This window comes from Pseudoliparis swirei, chromosome 24, assembly GCF_029220125.1.
Source record: "Pseudoliparis swirei isolate HS2019 ecotype Mariana Trench chromosome 24, NWPU_hadal_v1, whole genome shotgun sequence".
Taxonomy (NCBI): Eukaryota; Metazoa; Chordata; class Actinopteri; order Perciformes; family Liparidae; genus Pseudoliparis; species Pseudoliparis swirei.
In genome coordinates, this window is record NC_079411.1 from 25,421,365 (window position 1) to 25,444,917 (window position 23,553).

Below are 23,553 nucleotides of genomic sequence, written 5' to 3' on the forward strand. Positions count from 1 at the left end.
ACGTCATGCCTGAAACTATATGTGACGTTACAGAATATATGTATTTGTAATTTTTGTATTCGTCAGTGTTGCAGGTACATGATGTTTTTTTTAACTAGTAGATCAAATAAATTTAGGGTTATGCTTTTATATTTCAAATGGCCCTTTCTTTAAAAAAAAGTTACTTTCATAATCAAGCTGCTATTTGTCACAATACTGATAAAAACAAACAATAATCCAGGTTACTGTACACCCATACAAACCTAAGAAGCAGTGGCATGTTATGTGTTGTCCTGGTATGGCAACACAAACTTTTATTAGTTTACAACAAATTCAAAGGTAATGTAAACCTCCGTACAACTTCAACATCTGTACATTGATCATGGATATGTTTTATATTCAGAGTATGAACAACATATGAGATGAAAAACAAGTTATTAAAAAATTATGACTGCTGCCAGACCAAGTTCAATCACTTGGGTCACTTGTAATCTCATAAGGCTTTGAGTTTTATACTTAGCTTTTTAATGAGGTGCAGTTTAACAACTTTGGTTTCGTGAGCACATTATAAAACTGATAAAGCACAGCTTTAGTCATGTATTAACAGGCTTCAACCATAAACTGGAAATCACTTTGAAAGTGAATAGACTCTTCAAAGAATACACTCGATGTGACGAAGAACATGTACAAAGAAAACACAAGTTTTAAGGCAAGCTTTTGCTTAAATTAACTACAAATATGATCTCTAAATCAAGCTCCCATATTCCTTCAGATATAAAAGAATACTTGTTGGGTCATACAGGAAGCAATGGGCTTAAGGCTTTGTAACAAAATACTAGAAGGATCAATGTCATACAGACAACACAATTAATCTCCTTTGACACAAACATTCTGTTACGTACACAGGAAATGGCACTGATTCATTTTCATGTTCTGATATCCTCTCACACACACACACACACACACACACATACACACTCTTAATCCACAGATTTGGTTTCTTCATTGGACTTCTTGAGGAGGCCGAGCAGGTTCTGCGACATGTAATACGGCCTCTCGGCTGACCCGTCGTTGCGCTCCAGATCCTCCACTGGGACACGGACAAGAAGCAGTTGAGGACATTTTTTTCCCAACAGCATGATCACAATAAAGAGTCATTTAACTCTTCTCGTATTAATGAGTCGTCTATCTATAACCTGTTCTGCCTTTTAGTGAATTCTCACATACCTCAACGGTGAAAGAAGATTAACAAAGACGGAGAGGAGTCTTAATGAATTCAAGTTTGCAGGTGGTGGCGAGCGAGAAAAAGTTTTCTTCAAAAATCAAGGTAACATGGGGTGAGTAATTTATATTAAAATTGAATATTCCTTTAACATTAGTTGATAAAGCAGTGTCGTGCCGCCCTCTTTGGTTTAAAGTTTCTAAGGGTGTGGTTAGCAGTGTGCTCCATCGCCCCGGTAACCTCTCCAAACAGTGTTCATGTACAGTGGTGTAGGAAAGTTTCTCTTCCACTAAAGAAACTAAAATAATGCTCTAATACAGTTTATGCCAACCTGGAGACTAATCTGAGTGGTCAGGAGACGATCAAATGAATAATAAAAAGGAGGGAAATGCATATATTTGTGGCAAATATTTTTTTTCCTCCCTGACTATTAATTCCTGTCTTAATATTCTGTATTCCATATTAATATGATGTTATATTCTGGATATACACTACAAAAATATGTTCTTAATCATTGTACCAGAGGCATAAAATACCTTTCCTGTCCACACATTTAAGAAAACCTCCTCCAAAAGCTAAAAGACAAATAAAGATAGAGTGAAACTTATTTTTACAGGCTGATTTGTTCTCCATGTCTTATTTTAGCACTTCCTTTAAGATAAACATCAAAGTTCTGGCTCATTTTGTTGGACATGAAAACTCACCTGCTTCCAACACGTTGAAAAACCGCCTTCAAACTCCCGTGTTTTATAGCGATAACAGCACTAGTATGATTAAATACAATCACCTTTAATAAAGATTTACATCCAATAAATATGGAATGTCATCGGTACGTATACATTGGGAAAAATCGACTTACATCTTTTCACGAGGTGACGAACAAGAAAAAACGGTACAAAAGCATCCAGAGAATTAAAAGATGTTAGTAGTTGAGAGCATTCAGAAGGTCATGTCAAAAACCATGCAGCACTTATAGAGAGAGAGAGTAAGAGAGAGGATAGGGGCACAGCAAGGCAGGGGTGTGTGTGTGTGTGTGTGTGTGTGTGGGGGGGTCAGAGAGGTCACGATGGTTGCGTCATGGCGACACAATCCCAGCACTTCACGCCAGTCCGACAAAACATACCAAGGCAAGTAGGTGGCATTTCAATACATAGGACCCCATCTTTGGATCTCTACAATACATGAAGCCAAACCAAATACAGAACAGACGCTGGAATGCTGTCAATATTATGCAAGTTCCATAGGAAAAAAAAGAAGAAAAAAAGATCCAATATTCATACAGTATATCAAATGTGTGAAACATTTTGGCGTCAGCTGGTATTATTGTAAACAGTGAAAAAAAGAGGTTCACCGTTGATTGAGACGTGTGTAGTTTCGGCTGTAAACATGGGACTCGGCGGTTCTGTCGTGCGTGAAGACGACACGTAGTGGTGACAGCACTCAGGCACAGGTTCAGCACTCACGATGTTCTACAGATCGTCACGATAGAAAAAACCAACACTGCTCTAAAAACCAACACGACAGAGATTTTTTTTCTTTTTGGGGAAGCTACAGAGATGCACTGGGCTTTTTTTGACCTGCTTTGACCTTCACACGTTGGACCACGACCCTCTCCCAGCTGGACGCGGCACCTCTCACGCAGCAGGGACATCGGATATTTCAGAGCTCATCGTAGACCACAACGTCGTAGACAACCGTTCTTTTCCTTCTCCTGAGGTCTACCAAGCCTCATTTCTCGCCCTTTGCCGTTAACTTCTACTCTTTATTTTCTTCTTTTTTCCCCTCTTTCTTGTCGCCAGTCTCCTCTTTCTCCGCCTCCGCCTCTTCCTTCTTTTCCTCCGGTTTCAACTCCTGCTTTTCCGCCTCTTCTTTAACCTCGGCTTCTTCTTTCCGCTCAGCCTCCTCCTCCTCCTCTTCATCCCGACCGATTATTTTCTCTTCTTCCTTCTCCTCCTCTTTCGGCTCTTCGGCCGCCGTCTCCGCCTGCAGAGGCTGCTCCTCTTCGTTCTCCTGCTTGAGCACCGTCTGCTGCTTCAGTTGGATGCCTCCATCTTGTGGCTGCTTGAGAGGGGTCTCCTCCTCCAGCTTCACCTCGTCCGCTCGCTTCGCGGGTTCCCCGTCCTGCTCGACGCCGTCGTGCTCGTCCTCCAGCTTCTGGGTTTTGGAGAGGATCTCGTGCAGCTCGGGGGACATGAAGTAAGGCCTCTCGGAGGAGCCGTCGTTTCTCTCCAAGTCCTCGCCTTTTGTGTCCGCACGTGTGTGTGGGGGCGCGGATGTTGTGTTTTTTTGTATTGGGTTAATGGAAAAATTAGGGAGGGGGGTAATTTAAATGGAAAAATGAAAGCAAAATGTGTGAAAATGAAGAAAAGGGCAGGAAAAAGAAGAAGAGAGAAGTCAGAAACACGGCAGGAAGAAGAAACCAGCATTTCCGCGTTAGACGGTTGTGTAAGGAAGACAAGAGGAGATCCGGATGAACGCAAAGTGACTCACAGAAGCAGAGGAACAGCGTGTCCACGCACATGCCGTACACGCTGAAGAAGCCGTGGGCGATGAGGTAGGATCCCACGACCAACGTCTGGGTGGAGAAAAGAAATGACACGCGTGAGGCACTCTGCTGGGCCACAGGCGAGCTGAACGCATCACGATCACTGCCTCTCACCAGGATGGGCACCCAGTAGTAGTTCAACGATGGAACGGCCTCACCCACCGCTTGGATTTTACCAGAGAAGAAGAAGAAGGAGAAGATGCCTGCACAGAACAGAAGGGTGTGTTAGAGAGAGAGAGAGAGAGAGAGAGTAAAAGAACAGACATGTTTGGTTTCAAAATAAAAGCTCCCCTACCGACGATTCCAACAATGAGGAGCTTCCCAAGAAACAGTAGGAAGTCAGTCACTTTATCCAAAACGGCCACCCTGTGTTGAAATGGGAGAATGTGAGAGAATCACGTTAAACCAGCGGGTCTCAAACTGTGGGGCGCGGCCCTCTAGTGGGGCGCCAAGGCATTACAGTGGAAATGCAGATTTATTTATTTATTTCAAGACTTATCGATAGATTCATTGAGAACTTCACATATTACAACATACACAGACATAAAATGAAAAGTCATTAATAAATAAAGCAATTAATTATTCAAAAATGCTTCTTTCTAATGCTTATAGAAATAAAAATTGAGGATAAATAATGTCGCGAAAACCCACCTGACAATGTTCCTCATCAGAAGGAAAAAGGCATCTCGAGCTGAGGGACAGAAACCTTTTCCGTAGATGGCGATCTGGAGGAAAAACAACAACGCTTTAATAGAAACGTGACCGAAGCCGACGCCTCTCACGCGGCCGTGTGCCGTGACCGTGACTCACCATGATGTAGGCGTTCCTGTTCAGGAACTTGATGCATTTCTCCAGACACCAGAAGCAGCACTTCATGCAGCTGAGCATGAACTTAGCACATTTGTTCTGAGCATCTGAACGAGATGAGAGCCAGAATTCATTCACGAGTGCAGAAATGGGAACATATTAAGACATTTGGCACTTACACATGCATCTGACCCAAAATCAGGTTTTAAGACTCACACGTTTAACAACAACATCCTAAATCTAAATATAGATTAAAAACTAAAAATACCTGGAGAGATAATTAGAAATCTAAATTGTTTTGGTGTCAGAGATTGTTTTTTTCTTTCAAACAATATGAAACCGAGAGACATTTTCTCCAACATATTTTTGGCAGTATATTGGAGATGGCCGACGTCTCTACAACCAATCTTTCCTACACTAGGCGACTCAAATAAAGCCTAATTTCTCGCCCCCGCTTTGCTGTTAACTTCTACTCTTGTGATTCAGTGGGAAGATTTTCTTCCAAAGATTCCTCTTCACCCTCCTTCTTTTCGCCACTCTCCTCTTTCTCCGCCTTACACGTTTAACAACAACATCCTAAATGCATATTAAAAGGGATAGTTCACCCCAAAAACTAAAAAATACAGATTTTTCTAATACCTGTAGAGATAATTAGAAATCGAGATTGTTTTGGTGTCGGAGATTGTTTTTTCTTTCAAACAATATGAAACCGAGAGACGTTGTTTTCCAACATATTGTTGGGTGCTTGAGCACCAACAGTAGAGACCATATGGTCCCAGTCTATTGGAGAGAGGGCCGACGTCTCTACAACCAATCGGATCGATGAATAGCATTAAAATGAATGCTTTGAATACGGGGTGAACTGTCCTTCAACTATATGATAATGACGACAATACAGGGTTCATACACATGTTGACCAATGGATTTCCATAACTTTTCCATGACTTTAAACCAAATTTCCATGATCAAAATTGTTGTGAAATCTCGAGGTATAAATAGTGAGAAAATAGTTTGATTAAAAGAATAAATTAGGGCTGTCAGCGTTAACGCGTTAATCTATGCGATTAAAATATTTTAACGCAATTAACGCTTTTTTTTTTAAACCGCTGCAGTACGGTTTGACACTGTTTCGTCGTTTAAAACAATAATTTCTCCGCGAAAATAAGGAGCATAAATGAGTTTAACTCGTGGATGAATCAGTCGGGTTTCCTCCTGCTCCTCCTTCCTCCCGTCTCCCCCTCTGATACACAGAGGAACTGAGGGGCGACGTGTCGGGTGACGCGGCGCGGAAAGAACGCGACACACGAAACCTTCAACGTGATTGGTCAATCCGTTTGTCTGTCAACATTTCGGGGGGAAAAAAACCAATGAACACTCAGTAAATCACAAAGGACCTCCCACCTCACAGGTAAGGCTCATTTAGCAGCCTGTCAGTCAGAGAGCAGAGGACACGGCGCGAGGACAATGAGGCTCATTTCAGAGCTGAGATTGTTCTGGAATGTTTGATGTATAACACGTGGGGGTGTGTCACATGCAAAAGACTTTAAACGGTGAATTTAATTTATTTTGTAAAATGTATAAAATGCCCCCAGCCTCCAGAGGGTTAACGTGACATATGTGAATGTCAGTCAGTTACCAAGGCCACTGGTTCTGCTGCTGTTCAATGTTAAAGATGACAGGACCAATGGGGTCTCAATATACTTTTTTTTACTAATCTGATGTTTCACTGAAGAAACAATTTATCATCCACGATATTAAATACCTCGCTGGCACTTTATATGTAGGAGCCTCTTTGAAAACACAGCTCTGTGTGAAGTTTTGTCTTTAAAAAGAAGGGAAACACTTTTAACCCTTGTGTTGCCTTCGGGTCATTTTGACCCGATTAAATATTTAACCCTCCCCCCGCCTTTGGGTCATTTTGACCCGATTCAATGTTTCACCCTCCTGTTACCTTTATATTTACTCACATATTTTACCCTTTGGGTTCAATTTGACGCCAGCAATTAAAACCTCCAGAAAATTATTAGAATTAATATTGTTTTCCAAGTTTAAGTGTGAGGCACTTAATGTTTGTTTGTTGACTACCGAAAGAACACCGACATTAAACATTGAATGGGGTCAAATTAACTCAAGGGCATGAGGGTGTACTATTGATTCGGGTCAAAATGACCCGAAGGCAACACAAGGGTTAAACGGTGAATTTAATTTTTTGTAAAATGTATAAAATGCCCCCAGCCTCCAGAGGGTTAACGTGACATATTTGAATGTCAGTCAGTTACCAAGGCCACTGGTTCTGCTGTTCAATGTTAAAGATGACAGGACCAATGGGGTCTCAATATACTTCTTTTTTTTTTACTAATCTGATGTTTCACTGAAGAAACAATTTATCATCCACGATATTAAATACCTCGCTAGCACTGTATATGTAGGAGCCTCTTTGAAAACACAGCTCTGTGTGAAGTTTTGTCTTTAAAAAGAATGAACTTTTAACTTTTAATTGCGATTAATCGCGATTAATCGCGATTAATTAATCGCAATTTCTAAATGTGCGATTAATTAGTTAATTTTTTTTAATCGATTGACAGCCCTAGAATAAATATTGATAGAAATGTGTATTCCTTTAATAAAACTGCTTAAATGAACATGTGAATATATCACATTTTCATAACTTTTGGGATTTCATTATTTTCAATGACTTTTCCAGGCCTGGAAATAAACATTTTAAAATTCCATGTCTTTTCCAGGTTTCCCATAACCGTACGAACCCTGAAATAGAAAAGTCAAGTGATTTAGTCATTTCTCTTCAAGTAAAATCTTCTAACCTTTCAACTTGTGGTCCAGGTACTCCAGAAAGACCCGGATGACCTGAACCATGGACAGGATGAGAGAGCCAAAGGCCAGGGAGCCCGCGTGGTATCTAGAACCATGAGAAAAACAACAAACCGTGAGCATAACAACAACAAAAACCCTGTATAAACCACCAATCACAAAAACAACAAAAGCAAAGCAGCTTCTAACCGAAGGGCCCGACCCAGAGAGGAGAAGATGGGGTAGGCGGGAATGTCATCGGGCTTCTTGAAGGCCCAGTAGTACGAGGCGAAGGCCCCCGCCAGCGTGACCTGGCCCAGGGCCGTCACAAAGTTGGCGCACCAGAAGAAGAGAAAGACGTTGTAGAACTGGAACAGGACGAGGTATCGGTGGTAGAGGGTCTCCCCGCCGTAGAAGGCAAACAGGCACTCGGCATCCGGACACTGAGCTGTGATGTTGGAAGTGTTGAATGTCTGGAGGAAGAGAGAGAGAGAGAGAGAGAGGCAAATGTGTGATGTTTCTTCCTCAAAAAAGGGGTCAAATAGAAGCCGTGTTTCACGTGGCAGTGACTTTTAAAAACGTACCTTGGGGTCGCAGGTTTCTCTTGAGTACTCGCAGTCGGAGTTGTTGAACACTTTGTACACCTGCTCGTTGGAGGTGGACAAGAAGCTGGTCAGAGCGGTCAAGGAGGTTGAGTCAACGAGGGGAAGATGTGTCCGATAAAAAGGTCCCAATCAAGAGACATCCGCATCTGTTTATGGACATGTGTCTCATTAAAAGTAATAAAGTAGAAAAAAACGAGTTTATCATCTTGTTTCTCTCCTTTTAGTCATGCTTTGGTATTTTTAAAGTAATGTTATGAAATACTTCTTTCTAAATATTTCTTCTTTCTTTCATTTTTTTTAATGCAAAATATAGGAAATATTCATATAAAAATTTAGAAAAAAACCCGATACTGTGTATAGAGAAAAAAAAAGTGCAAGAGATTGTGTCATTGGTGTTTTTGATGGGAAAGGATACACAGCAGTGATGGCCCAGTACGCGATCACCACGGCCAGGAGGATGAAGGTCAGCAGAGGGTAAAACAGGGATGACATCACATAACTAATAGCTCTGAAACGAGACCAGAAGAGAAAGCAACGATCAGAATGAGCCGGATGAAGAAGTTAAATGTGCTGAAGGGAGCGGAAGAGTTGGGAGAAAATTCCCGCGGCTCCTTTCAAATTATACTAAGGGCTCCATTAAAAAAAAACCTTGTCTTCCCCCTAGAACTCTTTTTGGATTTCAAAGACAGTTGAAAGCTCCAGGTGTCAAAAAGGCAAAGCCCACAATCTAACTGGAGGAGCCATTCGTCATCCTTCTGATGGTCTTGTTTTATGGGGCATCTTCTGGTTTAGTTATTTCTTGTCCGCTGTGTCTGTAACAGTTTAGCTCCACGCCTTCCTTCTTGTATTCGTTGTTTTCATCCCGTCACTAACTATCACGTCATTCCAGATCCTGCTTCCCATCTCGTCAGTCCAACTCCCTTCACCTGCCTCTGATCACCTCGTTAGTCCCTCATTATCTTCACCTGGTCCTCACGCCCTTCTCACCTGCAGCCCATCCCCTCATTAGTCCCTTACTATTTAGCTCCCTCACTTCCACTTGTCCTCTGTCAGATTGTCTTGTGTTTTTCCGACCGAGCCCTCGAGCGTTCCATAGTTTGATTATTCTGTCTGTTCCGATCTTGACGACGCTTTCAGGAAAGAATCTTTATTTGAATTATCTGTCTCCTGAGTCGTGCATTTGGGTCCACCCTAATCCCGTCGTGACAGTCTCTATTGTTGTCTGTATGAGTTCTGAGTTTCCCCACTGGGAATTATTAAATCTAATCTAATAGCTATCACCCTGAGAAGGTGGACACTTCTGGTCACTCTCCAGAGGATGAAAAGCCGGATGGAACCAGCTCACACTGACCTGCTGGCCTCTTTGATGAGGGCGATGGCAATCATGATTTTCTTCCTGAGGAAGATGAGCAGGAGGATGATGACGACCTCCACGATAGCCAGGATGATCACTGCAGAACAGCGAAGGCGTTAAGATCACCATCATTCAGAGCGTGATGCTAGGAGTGTGTATGAAAGACGGAGCGTGTGCATACTGAAGGCCAGCCAGGTCTGTCTGATCTGCAGGTAGACGGAGAAGTCCGTCTGCAGGCCCAGGTCTCGGATGGTCACGTCGGAGCCCGGCTCGCCCTTCAGACTCGCATACTCCATGTAACAGTGGAAGATCCCTAATAGAACCACACATATTTCAAATCATTTGAGTGTTTTTTTTTTTTTTAAAGGGCGATAATCTCCGAGAAGATTAGGATAGTTACCGTATCCGAGGACTAAGATGACCAGAACGATCATGACCCAGACCATGATGCCGGCCAGGTATCGCAGCAGGACGATGAAAATCAAGCTCACGACCATCGCGATCACCAGACCACTGTGTGTGTGGAGGGGGGGGGGGACATCACACTTTGTAACATATCGAAAGGCGACATCAGAGTTTCTTAGCAGTTGTTGCCTGTTGCAATATCCCCACATAACTTTCCCCCACCTCTCAAAATGTGCAATATCCCCAGATAACTCTCCCCTTTCCCCTCTGTCTTCTCACAAGCTAGGACCAGCACTCAGCACTAGCCTATTTATCTATTTATTAACCTCTGCCCTCTCCTTTTTTATATTGATAACCTGTTTTTAAAAACAGTACTTAATACTGTATATTCTACCACCGTACAGTGTGTTTTTTTAATGTTTTTAATATTTTGTCTTCTTCTTCTTCTTCTTATTATAGTGTGTGTGTACCTCTGTTGACTCGGAAAGCCCTGCAAAACAATTACAATGTGTCTGGACTGTTGGTCTAGGCACAAATGGCAAATAAAAAACCTTGAACCTTGTTTTCTGGTTTAAAACTGATCAATGTTGAACACTCAGAGAAGTAAAATCTTGATAACTCTGGGTGTTTCAATAGCTGACGGAATCTATTTAGTGGCTATAAAAAAACCTGTTAATGAGTAAATGAGGACAGATATGTGTTTTTTTTCTGCCAAGTGGACACACTTACAGTAAAATCCAATGCCAGGAGTGAGTGTAGTCCTCAAAGATTCTCATCGCCACCTGGCGAGCTTCAATCACCACATTTGATTTCCTGTGGAAATGGAAATTAATTAAAACAAACACCATCGCCCCAAAATTAACTATTAAGGACATCTGCCAGACTAAAAGTAAAAGGGCAAACAAAGAGATAAGCCTATAACAGCACACATCAATAGATAAATAATACTGTTGTTAAATAATTACTTCCAATCAGATTGTAAAAGAGCAAAAAGCTCTTTTTTTAAAGCAATTTAACCAGCGAGCTAATGCTAACAACATCCACTCTTTACTAACGTTTTCAGTTTCTGAGGCATCGTAGCCTTAAATAATAAATGTTATAACTTCATAATTTAATTGTGACAGACAGAAATATTGTTGCTCCTATTATTATTATTATTATTTATTCATCAGGCTTGTCATGTCACATTGAAAAAATTAAGATGCCAATTTAATTAATAATTTGACTCCAGCTGCTGTCAGCAGCATAAATACAACATAACAGCTTGTGATACTCATCAGCTTGATGAATAACATCCAGGGAGATTAACGCAGATAGAAAACACATGAAGACCCTCCGGGGAGCAAACTAATGGAGCAGAACCAAAGCCACCGTACGATGTATCACACATTACGGAGTGAATAAGAGCATCGGGAGCTTTACGTCATGTGTTATGTGGTGAGAACTCATCACTGAACTGGTTCACTGACCCACGTGACAGCATATTCTCTCGGGCTTATCTTTAATTTTAAAGATCATCAAAACAAATATGTATGGATTCATATTTGTTTAGATTATGTAATGCAGTGGTTATCAACCTTTTTTCAGGGATGTACTCCCCCTGGAGTGCCTTCATGTACCCCCGGGGGTACACGCCATCAATGTCTGATTTAGAATAGAATCTATGAAATGAAGTTCATGAAATTACATTTATATTTAATTGAATATTTCTTAAATAACTATTTTCAAATGATTTTTTAATGGATAATAATTTTAAATATATTTTTGAAAAATCTCACGTACCCCCTGGAGTGCCTTCAGGTACCCCCAGGGGTACACGTACCCCTATTTGAGAACCACTGATTTAATGGATGTAGTTGCTTAAGGTGATTTCTTCCCATTTAATGTTTTTTTTATATGAAATGAAGATTATGAAATTACATTTATATTTAATTGAATATTTCTTAAACAACTATTTTTAAAGGATTTTTTAATGGATACTAATTTTAAATATATTTTTGTAAAATCTCACGTACCCCCTGGAGTGCCCTCACGTACCCCCAGGGGTACACGCACTCCCATTTGAGAACCACTGATTTAATGGGTGTAGTTGCTTTCGGTGATTTCTTCCCATTCATGTTTTTATAGTATAAACATATTCTCTGTGTGCATGTAGGCTGCCACACAGTGAACAGACTCACTTGGATGCCTCCAGTACGTCGGTGGCATTGACATTGTAGCCCTGTCCCGCGTCGAAGGTGGTCTCGTTGCCCACCACCACCACCCCGCCTTTCATCGTTCCCAGGGCGGGAAGGCAGCGACGCGTGACTGTGGAGGGAGGAGATATATCCGTTTATATATATATTAAACTTTTGACAGGTAGTGTATATATATATATATATATATATATATATATAAACAGATATATCTCCTCCCTCCATATACATTTTGGGTTGAAGAAAATATGTAATATATATGTAATATATATATATATATATTAGGGCTGTGAAACGATTAAAATTTTTAATCAGGTTAATCACAGGTTTCTGTGGATTAATCATGATTAATCACATATTACCGATATTCTCGGTATATTTTGTGAGAACATAGAGATTTATGACAAAAGACGGATATATACATTTATACATTCTTCTATACAATGGTGCTGCAACTCAGCAGTTATTTAGCAGTTTTCTTCCATATGGAACATTAATACATCTTCATCCTAAACAGAATGTTTAACCCTCCTGTTACCTTTCGGGTCAATTTGACCCCATTCAATGTTTAATGTCGGTGTTCTTTGGGGTCAATTTGACCCCAGGCTGTTTTTCACTGTGTCAAACATATAAGAAATATCAACTTTTTTATTTATTTAAAGGGCTATTTAGTCACAAACAAACATAAAGTACCTCACACTTAAACTTGGGAAGCAATATTAATTCTAATAATTTTCTGGAGGTTTTAATTGCTGGGGTCAAATTGACCCCGAGGGTAAAATATGTTAGTAAATGTAAAGGTAACAGGAGGGTTAAACAGAAAATTTTTCTCTTGTTTGTCAACCATTAACTCCACCATGATACAATCTAAAGGCCTCTAGTCTTCCTCTAGCAGCTGCTGAGGCAAACTGACTGTGTGGGTTTTCTTCATGAACTGGGCCGTGATGAAAGGGACGGCGGGACCGTTGCAAAGCTGAAACCTCACCGCCCGGACAGGTGGACAGATTGACAAGTGACTTTTTTTGCTCGGTCCGATGCGCGCCACGGAGCTCTGTGGCGCGAGACGGAGATCGATATGTTAACGCAACGCAAGAGACAGAAATGACATGCTGCTGTGGAGATACGATCAACAACAGACGTTTAGTTTAATAAAAGAACAAAGACGTGCTATAGAGAACATGTCAGGGGGCCAATCTCTTTAATGTCATGCGATCTACCAACACTACGCCGCGATCGACTGGCAGGTCGCGATCGACGTGTTGAGACCCTGATCTACAGGAAGTAAAAGTCGTAACAAGGTTTCCGGAGGTGAACCTGCGGAAGGATCATTACCGATGAACAGACCGTCTGCATGAGAGCGGACAGAGTTCAGATTGAAGTGGTGTATTGGAAGCTCATTTTGCAAGTGACTTTTTTTTCGTCCCGACGACCAACAACAGACGGATTGGAAGCTCATTCTGCGCATGCGTTAAATGCGTTAAAAAAAACAACTAGTTAAACCTGAAATTGAATTAACTGAGTTAACGCGTTATTTTTCACAGCACTAATATATATTATATATATATACCACCTGTCAAAAGTTTCACCTCAATTCCTCCGATTGGAGATAACAAAATTAATCAATTAAGAAAATGTAATCTAAATTGTTGACTCATCAAAGTATAACCACCTTTTGCAGATATAAGAGCCGAACACTCGTATTGCATTCTTTCTGCAATGGAAATCAAATATTGTTCAAAATGTTCTTCCCAACACTGTTAGAGAACGGTTGCCAGTTGTTAACCCATCACTTGTTCCTTGAAAAAGGCCTTTTTGTATAACTCTGAAATTTACATTATTTTTCAGTTTCTGGTAACCTAAAATTATTTGTTTGACCTCTGGCAGTTTGCCGCTGACCTTTGTACCATTTCAGGTTTTTCACTGGACTTGAAACTGCTTACATCTCAATAAAAACTGGAAAAATGGGGTGTTGGAAAACTTCTGACCAGTAGTGTGTATATAATATATATAATATTGTTCTATTTGTCACAGCCGGTATTGTGGGCGAGAGTGAAGTAGCTTCTGACTTACAGGCTTTACTGGGCATCAGCATGGCCGGACACGAGCCCTCACTCAGGATCTCAGGAGGACTCTGAAGCAGAGGAAAAGCCCTTCAATATACTACCGTTTTTAATTTTTTTATACAGTTAATGCATCTATGAAATATGAATAATCAAAATATATCAATCCTGACCAGTTTGGCAATGTCCACTCCATCCTTACAGAACTGTTGGAAGTATTCACGGTCTTCCTTGCTGCCTAACTTGGCTTTCACCAACGTCAGATGCCTGTCAGGACATTTTTCCACACACAACTGGAGACACACAACAACATAGAATTGCGACACTCAGCATGGAAGGACAGAAATATGTGGAATGAACATAAATTAATGAAGTCGATGTCGTTTCTGACCTGTGTGGTGGGACACTGGAGCTCCAGCAGCACCAGAGGGCTGGCACACTTCAGGATGTTGAAGTAGAACAGAAGAGGCTTCTTCCTGTTGCACGAAAACAGTCAAACCCCAAAAATTATTTGGCTTGGATCACAAATCAACGAGTGTATCAGAGTCCAGTAAAACAGTGGCGCTGAAAACAGCATATTGTCCGTGACTCACGCCAGAGGAGTTCCAGCTTGTCCGCAGAACTGCCCCCTGCTGTCCGTGGGATAGATCACCTTCCTGGGGTCCCCCTGAGACCAGGCTGCATGCAGAACCATCACAGAGCATGAGGTCAGAGGATAAGAATACTCATGAAAAGTGGAAAGGTCGCACCGTCTTTTACTGTTTTGTACTTTGCTCTTTTAACTGTTGAAATGTTTTGGACCCTGATATTGTCTGTGATAAGTGTAAATAAATTAACTTTACTTACTTACTTACTTAAATACTTACTTACTTACTGACTTAATTATTTACATACTTACTTACTTACTAACTGACGAACTTACTTACTTACTTAAATACTTACTTACTGACTTAATTATTTACATACTTACTGACTTACTAACTGACGAACTTACTTACTTACTTACTTACTTAAATACTTACTTATTTACATACTTACTTACTTACTAACTGACGAACTTACTTACTTAAATACTTACTTACTGACTTACTTACTAACTGACAAACTTACTTACTTACTTACTGACTGACATACTTACTTACTTACTGCTCTTGTGTGTACTCAGATCTTCCAAATTATATTAAATCAAATTAATTAAAAGGTTTTTGGGCACATTTGCGATTCAGATGGATGAATTATGTCATTTAAATAAAACTCCAGTCCTTAAAAGACATGGAGAAAGGTTGCATTCTGGGAAAGCAGATATGTTAAATGTGTGCTTGTTGACAATTTGGTGAAGGAGAGTTGTGCGACATGTTTTATATTTTGAGGGTCTTAAACAAATAATTTACAAGCGTGTCCAACAGTCCACGTAGTAATAATGTAGGATCAATCTTACCGACGATGCCAACAGCAAAGTAGCCCAACAAGGCCAAGATGAAGAGAATGCAGCACAGGACATCTGTGCAGCCCCTGTGGAGAGGAGAGAGGAGAGGAGGAGGAGAGGCTGTTGGTCGTTGGTCTCCTCACAGCTTCAAGCTCCTTGACAGCAGACTTGATTTAGCGGTGGTGTTTCAGGTGTGCTGCTGGCAGAACACACGGATCCGTGCTTTTCCCGACCTCCCACCATTGTTTCAGAGAACTGAAACAAACGTTTTCACCGTTGCTAAAGAACCCTAAAGCTCTGACAACAAGTGCTCACCTGCAGAAGCTTATTATTCATCGTGAAATCGGTGAACCCAAATGGACTGATAGTGCAATTTTTTTTATCCTGGCTCTAAGACTGGGAGAGATGTCAATTCTGTCCAGCCTGGCTGACCCTGACCCAGATGTACCGCCTGTGTTGTGGGTGTTTTACTCTCCACAGATCTAGTGATGACGACGTGGTGGAGGCTCTGAGCTGACTGTGGGTGTGGCTCCTCATGATTCCCGTCCATGGGGAAGTCTAGAGTGCAGATGGCAGCCCTGCAGCTCACTCTGCAGCATAATGGGTAAGCGGGCCCCCTCCGGCCCCTGATTTGGTGCATGAGTTTTGACAAAGCAGTAGATCGACTCTGTCTCCGGCTCCGCCCTCGCCGTCAACAAACGGCGCTCCGCCACCTCAGTGACGGACACATACTGTTGCTTAACCCTCCTGTTACCTTAGGGTCAATTTGACCCCATTCAATGTTTAATGTCGGTGTTCTTTCGGGTCAATTTGACCCCAGGCTGTTTTTCACTGTATCAAACATATAAGAAATATCAACTTTGTTATATATTTAAAGGGCTATTTAGGTCGTCAACAAACAAACATAAAGTACCTCACACTTAAACTTGGAAAACAATATTAATTCTAATAATTTTCTGGAGGTTTTAATGGCTGGGGTCAAATTGACCCCGAGGGTAAAATATGTCAGTAAATATAAAGGTAACAGGAGGGTTAAACATTGAATGGGGTCAAATTGACCCTAAGGTAACAGGAGGGTTAAGTTAATTTAGTTAATTTCTTTCTAATTTCTTCGGTCTTTTAGTATGTTACTCAGGACACTTCATAGAAGACCTCTGCGCCAACATAAATTCTGTTGCAATTTTTTCCATTTCAAAAGTTTGTTTGCCTGGACTATACACCGGCACTGAGGTCAGGGTGCAGGAGCCCTCCCGCCATACACCCCAGTCTCCTTCATCTGATGGCATGGTGTGGGGTTTCTTGCAAAAAGAGGATGTGATGAAGACTCTCTGCCGGCTTGTGGACACAAGCCTCGCTCGTCACGAGCACAACCACAGCGTTATTCATCCTGGAGGCGAAGGAGAGGTCGTCGTGTCCTCTGCCGACACGCCGCTCATTAGGTGGAACGACCCGGAGGGACGGGCGTGGCGTCTCAAGAGGACGCCATCCTCCCCGAAAAAACCACTCATACCTGCTCTGTAACTTACCTGATCCTGTGTGTAGATAGAAGAACAGACAAGAACCCCAAAGCAGTGAGAATCCACTCAAACTCCACACACACTCACACACACACACAACCGGCAGCGGAGAGGAGAGGATGTCTCTTCTTCTGCAGAAAGAACATGTCATATAATAAAGTGATGACCAGTGATGGAAACAGACGGCTCACCTGCTGTGAAGCGGCCCTTTGAAGTTTGGGTCAAACTTCCTGGACTCCCCTGTTAGAAACAGACAACGGCCATGTTAATGTCTCGGACTGCACATTTCAATTTGAGGAATTAGGAACATTTAATTGGAGAAATGCGTTTCAAATGAACATTTGCTTGAAATCATTCATTTGGAGAACTGACTTTTGTTAAATTATAAAGCTGCACAATTAATCCATCATGATACAATTTCAGTGAATAATAAAAATCATAGTAATAATAATATATTGAATAATTATCTCGCCCAGTTTTTTCTCTCTATGGGCTAGAAATTAAATTAAATGAATTGAATTACTTTCCCCATTATTGTTTATTATGTCATGGCGGCTACGGCCATATGTGTACATTTGATAGTTTATAAATTGAGCTATAAATCAGTCAGCTCATTAAGTGTCCCAAATTACACACTTTAAACAAACAGCATTTTGTCCAATAATTGACTATTTACACTATATTTGTCATGATAAATACGTACAATTAGTATCTACAATAATAATAATAATACATTTTATGTGTATAGCGCTGTACAGGGTAGTCAAGGCAAACAATAGAAGCAACAACAATATAAACAAGAGAGATGACAACAGTGAGAAACTAAATAACAACATAGTTTAGCATCACAGGTTAAAAGCAGATTTAAATGGATGAGTTGAAGTCTGAGGAGAGTTCATCAGACTCTCGGTGCGTTAGTCACGCATGTGGACAATGTGTTTTTTTATTTAAAAAAAAAAAAGTTTTATTTAATAAGGGACAGTGCACATTGATAAAAACATTTCAGTAAATGTGCCAGATTTAGCCAAGAGGCTATTTTTCATCTGTAGTCCCATGTGGAACGTCCACATAGAGACACAGACGTTACATTCTCCGGAACAAAAGGATTCTTCTGCTTAGCAACACACAAAATGGCTCCCCGGCGACGCGGTGAGCTCCCTGTGGACATCACCAGACGCCATGGAAACAAGAGGAGCAGCATCCACCAAGCCCACCGTGAGCTCCTCCTTGTGTGTGTTTAGCCTTGAAAACACACATTTCACACAGGAAACCAGCTCTGAAAAGTATTCAGTCAACAATCTCTTGGACACACACACACACACACACACACTCGAGACGCAACTGGTACAACCATAATGGCACCGCGGTGTATTTGAGGTAATATGTGACCATTAACCATCACAATTAGAGAGCATTGAGCTTGAGTAACGTCAATAAGACAATCAAAATGAACCTTCAGTTCATCATAAATACGGTTACAGTACCATGTCCATCGTATTTTGTCGTCCTCTCGTTATTTGCTGTCTCCGTATCTGCCATGGAGAGTTTTTATAGAGGTCTGTGTGTGGCAGTTGCTTCTTTCCGCCTCCTTCCTGTATGAGATCTTTGTCCTCCGACCTCTTAACTCCTCACTTCCTTCTTTCAGTGTATTCAAAAGCTCTGCCTCCACCTCCTATTCCCTCGATCTCTCCGTGGTCCCTTCTCTTGAATCGGGAGACGTCGGGGGATTTAAAGAGAGAGGAGCAGCAGGAAGCAACAAAAGACTTTTTAAAGAAACCCAAAACTGAGAGAAGAACCGAGGTGCGTTTCACACATCCCGACGTCACCCGCCTTAATCTGGAGCTCAGAACAGGATTTCACTCCGGCATCATATCAGTTATTTTAGGCTTCAACCTCAATGTGTCGAGTCAACGTGATGAACTGCGTTGACTTGACTCCACCCTCTTCCTGGAAGAGGGCTGTCTCTCTGTTTCTGAGTGCAGGCTACCGTTCGTGTCATTTTGGGGGAAGCTGTGCAGGAGGGCATTTTTGTTGTGTCTGTCTGTCTCCTGTTTTGTGGCTTGACTCGGAGCTCAGTTTTGTTTTTTTCCTTTCCTTTTTTCCAGCGTGACTTTTGTGTTCTAGTTAGCGTGGGAGTTTGGGGTTTATTGTGTTGGCCTTAAAGACCCTGATGCCTCATTGCTTCCGTTTTAGTTTTACATTTGTTAATCCATAAACGGTGATAAATCTTCCTTATAGCTACTTTAGAATTTCACCTGACTCATTGTTCGTCTCTTTTGTTCCACCCTTGCCAAGGCCGTTTCTCTAACACATGTATGTTACACAGCGTCGGAAATACACGAGGGGAAAGGGCAAAACTGCCCTTGAAAAATATAATTTTGTCCCTGATATCACTAGGAGAGCGGCAAAAAATGCCCCCATAATTTCCTCTAATAATTATAATAATGTAATGAACTTGTCAAAAACATCGTAGTTTATATATGTCCCATTTCAGAATCTATTAGACTACGGCCTAATAATCGTATTAGTGACATTTTATGACAATTGCTCATATACTGTAAGCATAAATAAGTATATTTAGTATTTTTGAACGCAATTTAAAAAGTCCCCCTAATTTGTTTTTAAATGCCTTTGGATTTCAGTCAGTGGGAGCAAAAATTGCCTCCTAAAAAATATGTAAATTTCCGAATCTGATGTGCCGCCGTGTTTACCCCTAGAGAGGCCGTCACAGTGTCTGTTTTCTCAGCTTTTTTTTGTTTTTTTCAAACTGCTACCACATCCTCCCCGTTTCGTATAAAAAAGTTACATCACTAACTTCCTAAACAATGAACACTGGGCAAACAAAGGAGATTATTGAATATTATTTATTGAAATGGTTCCTTGCATTGTGAAGACAATAACGTGGTTATGATGCTGTGTGTGTGGGACGGACGGTACATGAGAGATAAGAGCGTCCTACGTGTTGTCTGGTGGCACGTGGTCCGGCCGCCCACATCCGCTGCCATGTGACAGACTCAAGGCATGAAATAACAAGACTACAGCTACATGGCCTCACACACACACACACACACACACACACATAACACACACACACACACACACACAATCACACAAACACACACGCACACGATTCAAGGCATGAAATAACAATACTATAGCTACATGGCCTCACACACACACACACACACACACACACACACACATAAACACACACACACACAAACACACACACACACACACACACACACACACACACATACACACACACAAACACATACACACACACACAAACACACAAACACACACACACACACACATGCACACACACAAACACATACACACACACACACACACACAATCACACACACAACACAACGCACACAATCACACACATACACACACATACACACACACACAAACACACACATGCACACAAACACACAAACACATACACACACAATCACACAAACACGCACACACAAACACACACACACACACACACACACACACACATACTTTTGAAGCATAAAACGCAGCACAGGAGCCCTTTTTTTTTTCAAATTCAGTTTTAGATTTCATTTGAGATATTATTTTCATACATAAATGAAATGTAAATTTACACCGACACGAACTGCGTGAAATAACAGGGAGAGCTTTGGTTTTATTGTCCTGAAGGCAGCAGATAGAAACTGGATTATAAGCAATTTCTTTGCATAGCATTTATATAAAAGGTTGACAGGGTTTGCTTATGACTTTCTCTTTCCTCAAGTGGATAAACATTAAAATATTTTTTCCCATCAGTCTTTCATGTTCACGGCCCATCTGCTGAGACACAGCTCCATTAGAGCTGGAGGAGCAGGCGGCGGCTCTTTGAACGCTTTGTGCCACAAAACAATCTCTGATTGTGCAGAAATTTCATCATTCCAGCCCAAATATGCTGCGTACAGATGCCAAACGCCTCGTAAACAGTCTCGTTCGTAATCGGCAAATAACGAGATTGTGATTTACCGGCGTTAGTCTCGGTACATGGCAACCGCATCGGATTTAAAAAATTTTTTTTTAAAGGTGTAAACATTGCAGATGATTGTATTTTCTTTCTTCATTTAGAGGCGACTGGGGCACTGATGGTGGGAAACCCACAGGGCCTGCCAGAGAATCTCAGTCTGCATTCAGGTCCAAATGCAGTTCAGGACGTCTACGGAACCTTGTTGATGTTACCGGAATTTAGTAAAACCAGAAAATACATATTTTTTAAATGATATGGAACAAATGTGAGTGTTAAAAGTGCAATAATACAGTTCAGTCTCTGCTTCTGCGGCCAATATGCTATGTGTTTCTAGTCTTGTGTGTGTGTGTGTGTGTGTGTATGAGTGTAAGGAAGTGGTCATGATGTGATTCACTAATGGGCCCAGAGGGGCTACCTTAATGGGTAAGTGGCTACTGTGGTTGCGTGAGTGTGTGTACATGCTGACTGTCCATGAAAGGAGACATTATGACGACATATTCCTGACAATAGTATCATCCCAGTTGGAATCCTCAAAAGTTATGCACACTGATGACTGTAACAGGTGTGGCTCCACATGCATCTCTTTATTGTAACCCTCACGCCTTATGATATTATTATAAGGGCCAGGGTGTGCGACACTTCTTTTATTTCTAGTTTCAAGCCTTCAGATAGAAACTAATGTTTTCACTCCTGTTGTACTTCTGTATCTGGCAGCTGTTACCGCTTCAACACAACTCCTACTGATGAGGTATCTGGCCTTACAAGGAAGAAACACATTAAAGTCTCTTTTTGTGGAGATAAATACTTGACAACCACCGGCTCAGATCACCGTCTTGCTTTACTCCTCACAGAAGCCGCTTGGATCAAACAGCAACAGTTAGTCAGATTTCCCCAAAACCAACAGAAGCGATCATTGTCAAACACTTCACAGCGCACTGTCTCTTTGTGTGCTCATGCAAGTGTGTGTTGTAATGCCTCTGAGTGTGTGGCAGCTTAATATTGACTGGAAGCCTCTCGACTGTGTCTGCTGAGTCGGTGTGCATTGCAGGCTGCAGCCTGTCTGCGTGCACACCAGCCTAGACGGGAGGGGAAATGGATTTTGCAACTGTAGGCAACCATGGGACGGCTCACAGGTCCAACTGCGCTCATAAAAACTGCTGTTTAAGAGAATGTGTATTGTGTGTTTGCATCGTGAAATCCTTTATCTGCGCTTTAAAAGGGCTGTTGTGGGGGGGAGGAGAGCAGAGGAGAGTTGATTTGGTGAAAAAGGATATGTTCCACATGGGAGCTCTATGGATTGACTAGTGAGGACGTGCACTTCAGGGTGTGGGCTGTTGGGAGCATCTTACGTTGTGAAAGAAGGAATAATTTTGCGATTAGTGTCATCTTCCGAATTAAATTCTTAGGCCGCGGCATTGCTTTTGAGCTGTGGCCACCCTCTCGTGTAACAACGCGGACGTGTATTAATTGGTCACAAAAACTTCATGACTCAACAGTCCATAGGAACAACAACCCAGACCAGACACAAGGAGACGGCGTCAGGCTGCTGCGGGCTGCTGAGTTGAGGAAATGCATGTGTGACACACATAATAATCGTCAATGAGTCATGCCTGTGGCTGCTTATAGAGGATGATTTTTCCATAATATGTACATGCAAGTAAAAAAGAGAGGAAACAAATTGAACACAAGAAAAATGCATAATTTTTTGAAGGAATTAGGATGGATATAGCCATATGTCAAGATACAAACCAGCATATGTTTTTTACGCCCATGAGAAAACCCAGTAAACGTTGAGGGCGTGTTCCTGCAGTACAGAATAATCAGAATATGAAGCTGATTTAATCAGAGCATGAAGACAAGCCTTGTTTGACTGGATAGCAACATACCTCTCTTATCAGCCTGTTTTCTTCAGTAACATTGAGCCATATAACCAACAATAAACAACAAGATTAAGGTGTGTAGTTTAGTTTCATTTAAAGCTTGGCAGCACAGGCTGTTAAAAATACGGCAAACTAGCCCAATAAAACCACCCAGTTTGCAGCTTTTTGCTTTCATTCAGTGTTATTATCGAATAAAACATTAAAGATTATGGTTAAATGCGGTTTTTTTCTGAGAGGAAAGATGAGAACTCGTTCGAAAAAAGAAAAAAAAGATGACTCCCAGATCTGCATGAGGTCCACACCCATCCATCTCTCGCAGTCATTGTTTCCATGTATTCGCTCGTTAAGTGGGAAATCAAAGATCGCGAAGAAAACTGCAAATAAAAACCTTGTGCTTACCGTATTTGGGGTCCGGTTTTTTGTCCTCCGGCTCCATTCTCACACACTGGCTCGGCTCCTCGGTGCTAGACGTTAGACAGCACGGTTACCGGGGACATGTCGAGGGGGGAAAGCATCAATAACAGTTCCAGAGAGGGAGAGAGAGAGAGAGACCTCCCCGAGCCCAACTGAAGCACGGCGCATTCTAGGCTCTCGGAGAGGAGAGGCAGCCAATCAGAGAGCGGAGCCGATGGGAGTGACAGCTGCGACAGCCAATCAGAGGGCGTCTGAGTGGAACAAAACATATTTGGCTTTCCGCTACTTCAGTGGAATGTGCACAGAGCATCCGTAGACAAATGTGTTTCT

General features: G+C 41.6%; 1 protein-coding gene across 4 annotated transcripts; it reads right to left on the bottom strand.

Moving 5' to 3' along the window:
* Positions 1-255: 255 nt before the first annotated feature.
* Positions 256-23,373, bottom strand: slc44a2 (solute carrier family 44 member 2). Of its 4 annotated transcripts, none has more exons than XM_056409694.1 (22): positions 23,209-23,370; positions 17,115-17,163; positions 15,419-15,492; positions 14,574-14,658; positions 14,372-14,456; positions 14,154-14,273; positions 13,991-14,051; positions 11,906-12,032; positions 10,455-10,538; positions 9,721-9,833; positions 9,502-9,633; positions 9,318-9,417; positions 8,382-8,474; positions 7,946-8,030; positions 7,572-7,834; positions 7,376-7,470; positions 4,557-4,660; positions 4,398-4,471; positions 4,042-4,112; positions 3,861-3,949; positions 3,692-3,776; positions 256-1,069 (listed from the first exon to the last, which is right to left on the bottom strand). In XM_056409694.1, the coding sequence occupies exons 1-22, from the start codon at positions 23,243-23,245 to the stop codon at positions 960-962; spliced, it is 2,136 nt and encodes a 711-aa protein (XP_056265669.1). In that variant the 5' UTR covers positions 23,246-23,370; the 3' UTR covers positions 256-959. The 4 variants fall into 4 exon arrangements, with proteins under 4 accessions (XP_056265669.1, XP_056265668.1, XP_056265667.1 ...); XM_056409693.1 differs by lacking the exon at positions 23,209-23,370 and adding an exon at positions 18,408-19,013; XM_056409692.1 differs by lacking the exon at positions 256-1,069 and adding an exon at positions 1,975-3,441 and having other exon boundaries at positions 23,209-23,373.
* Between the last annotated feature and the right edge of the window lie 180 nt (positions 23,374-23,553).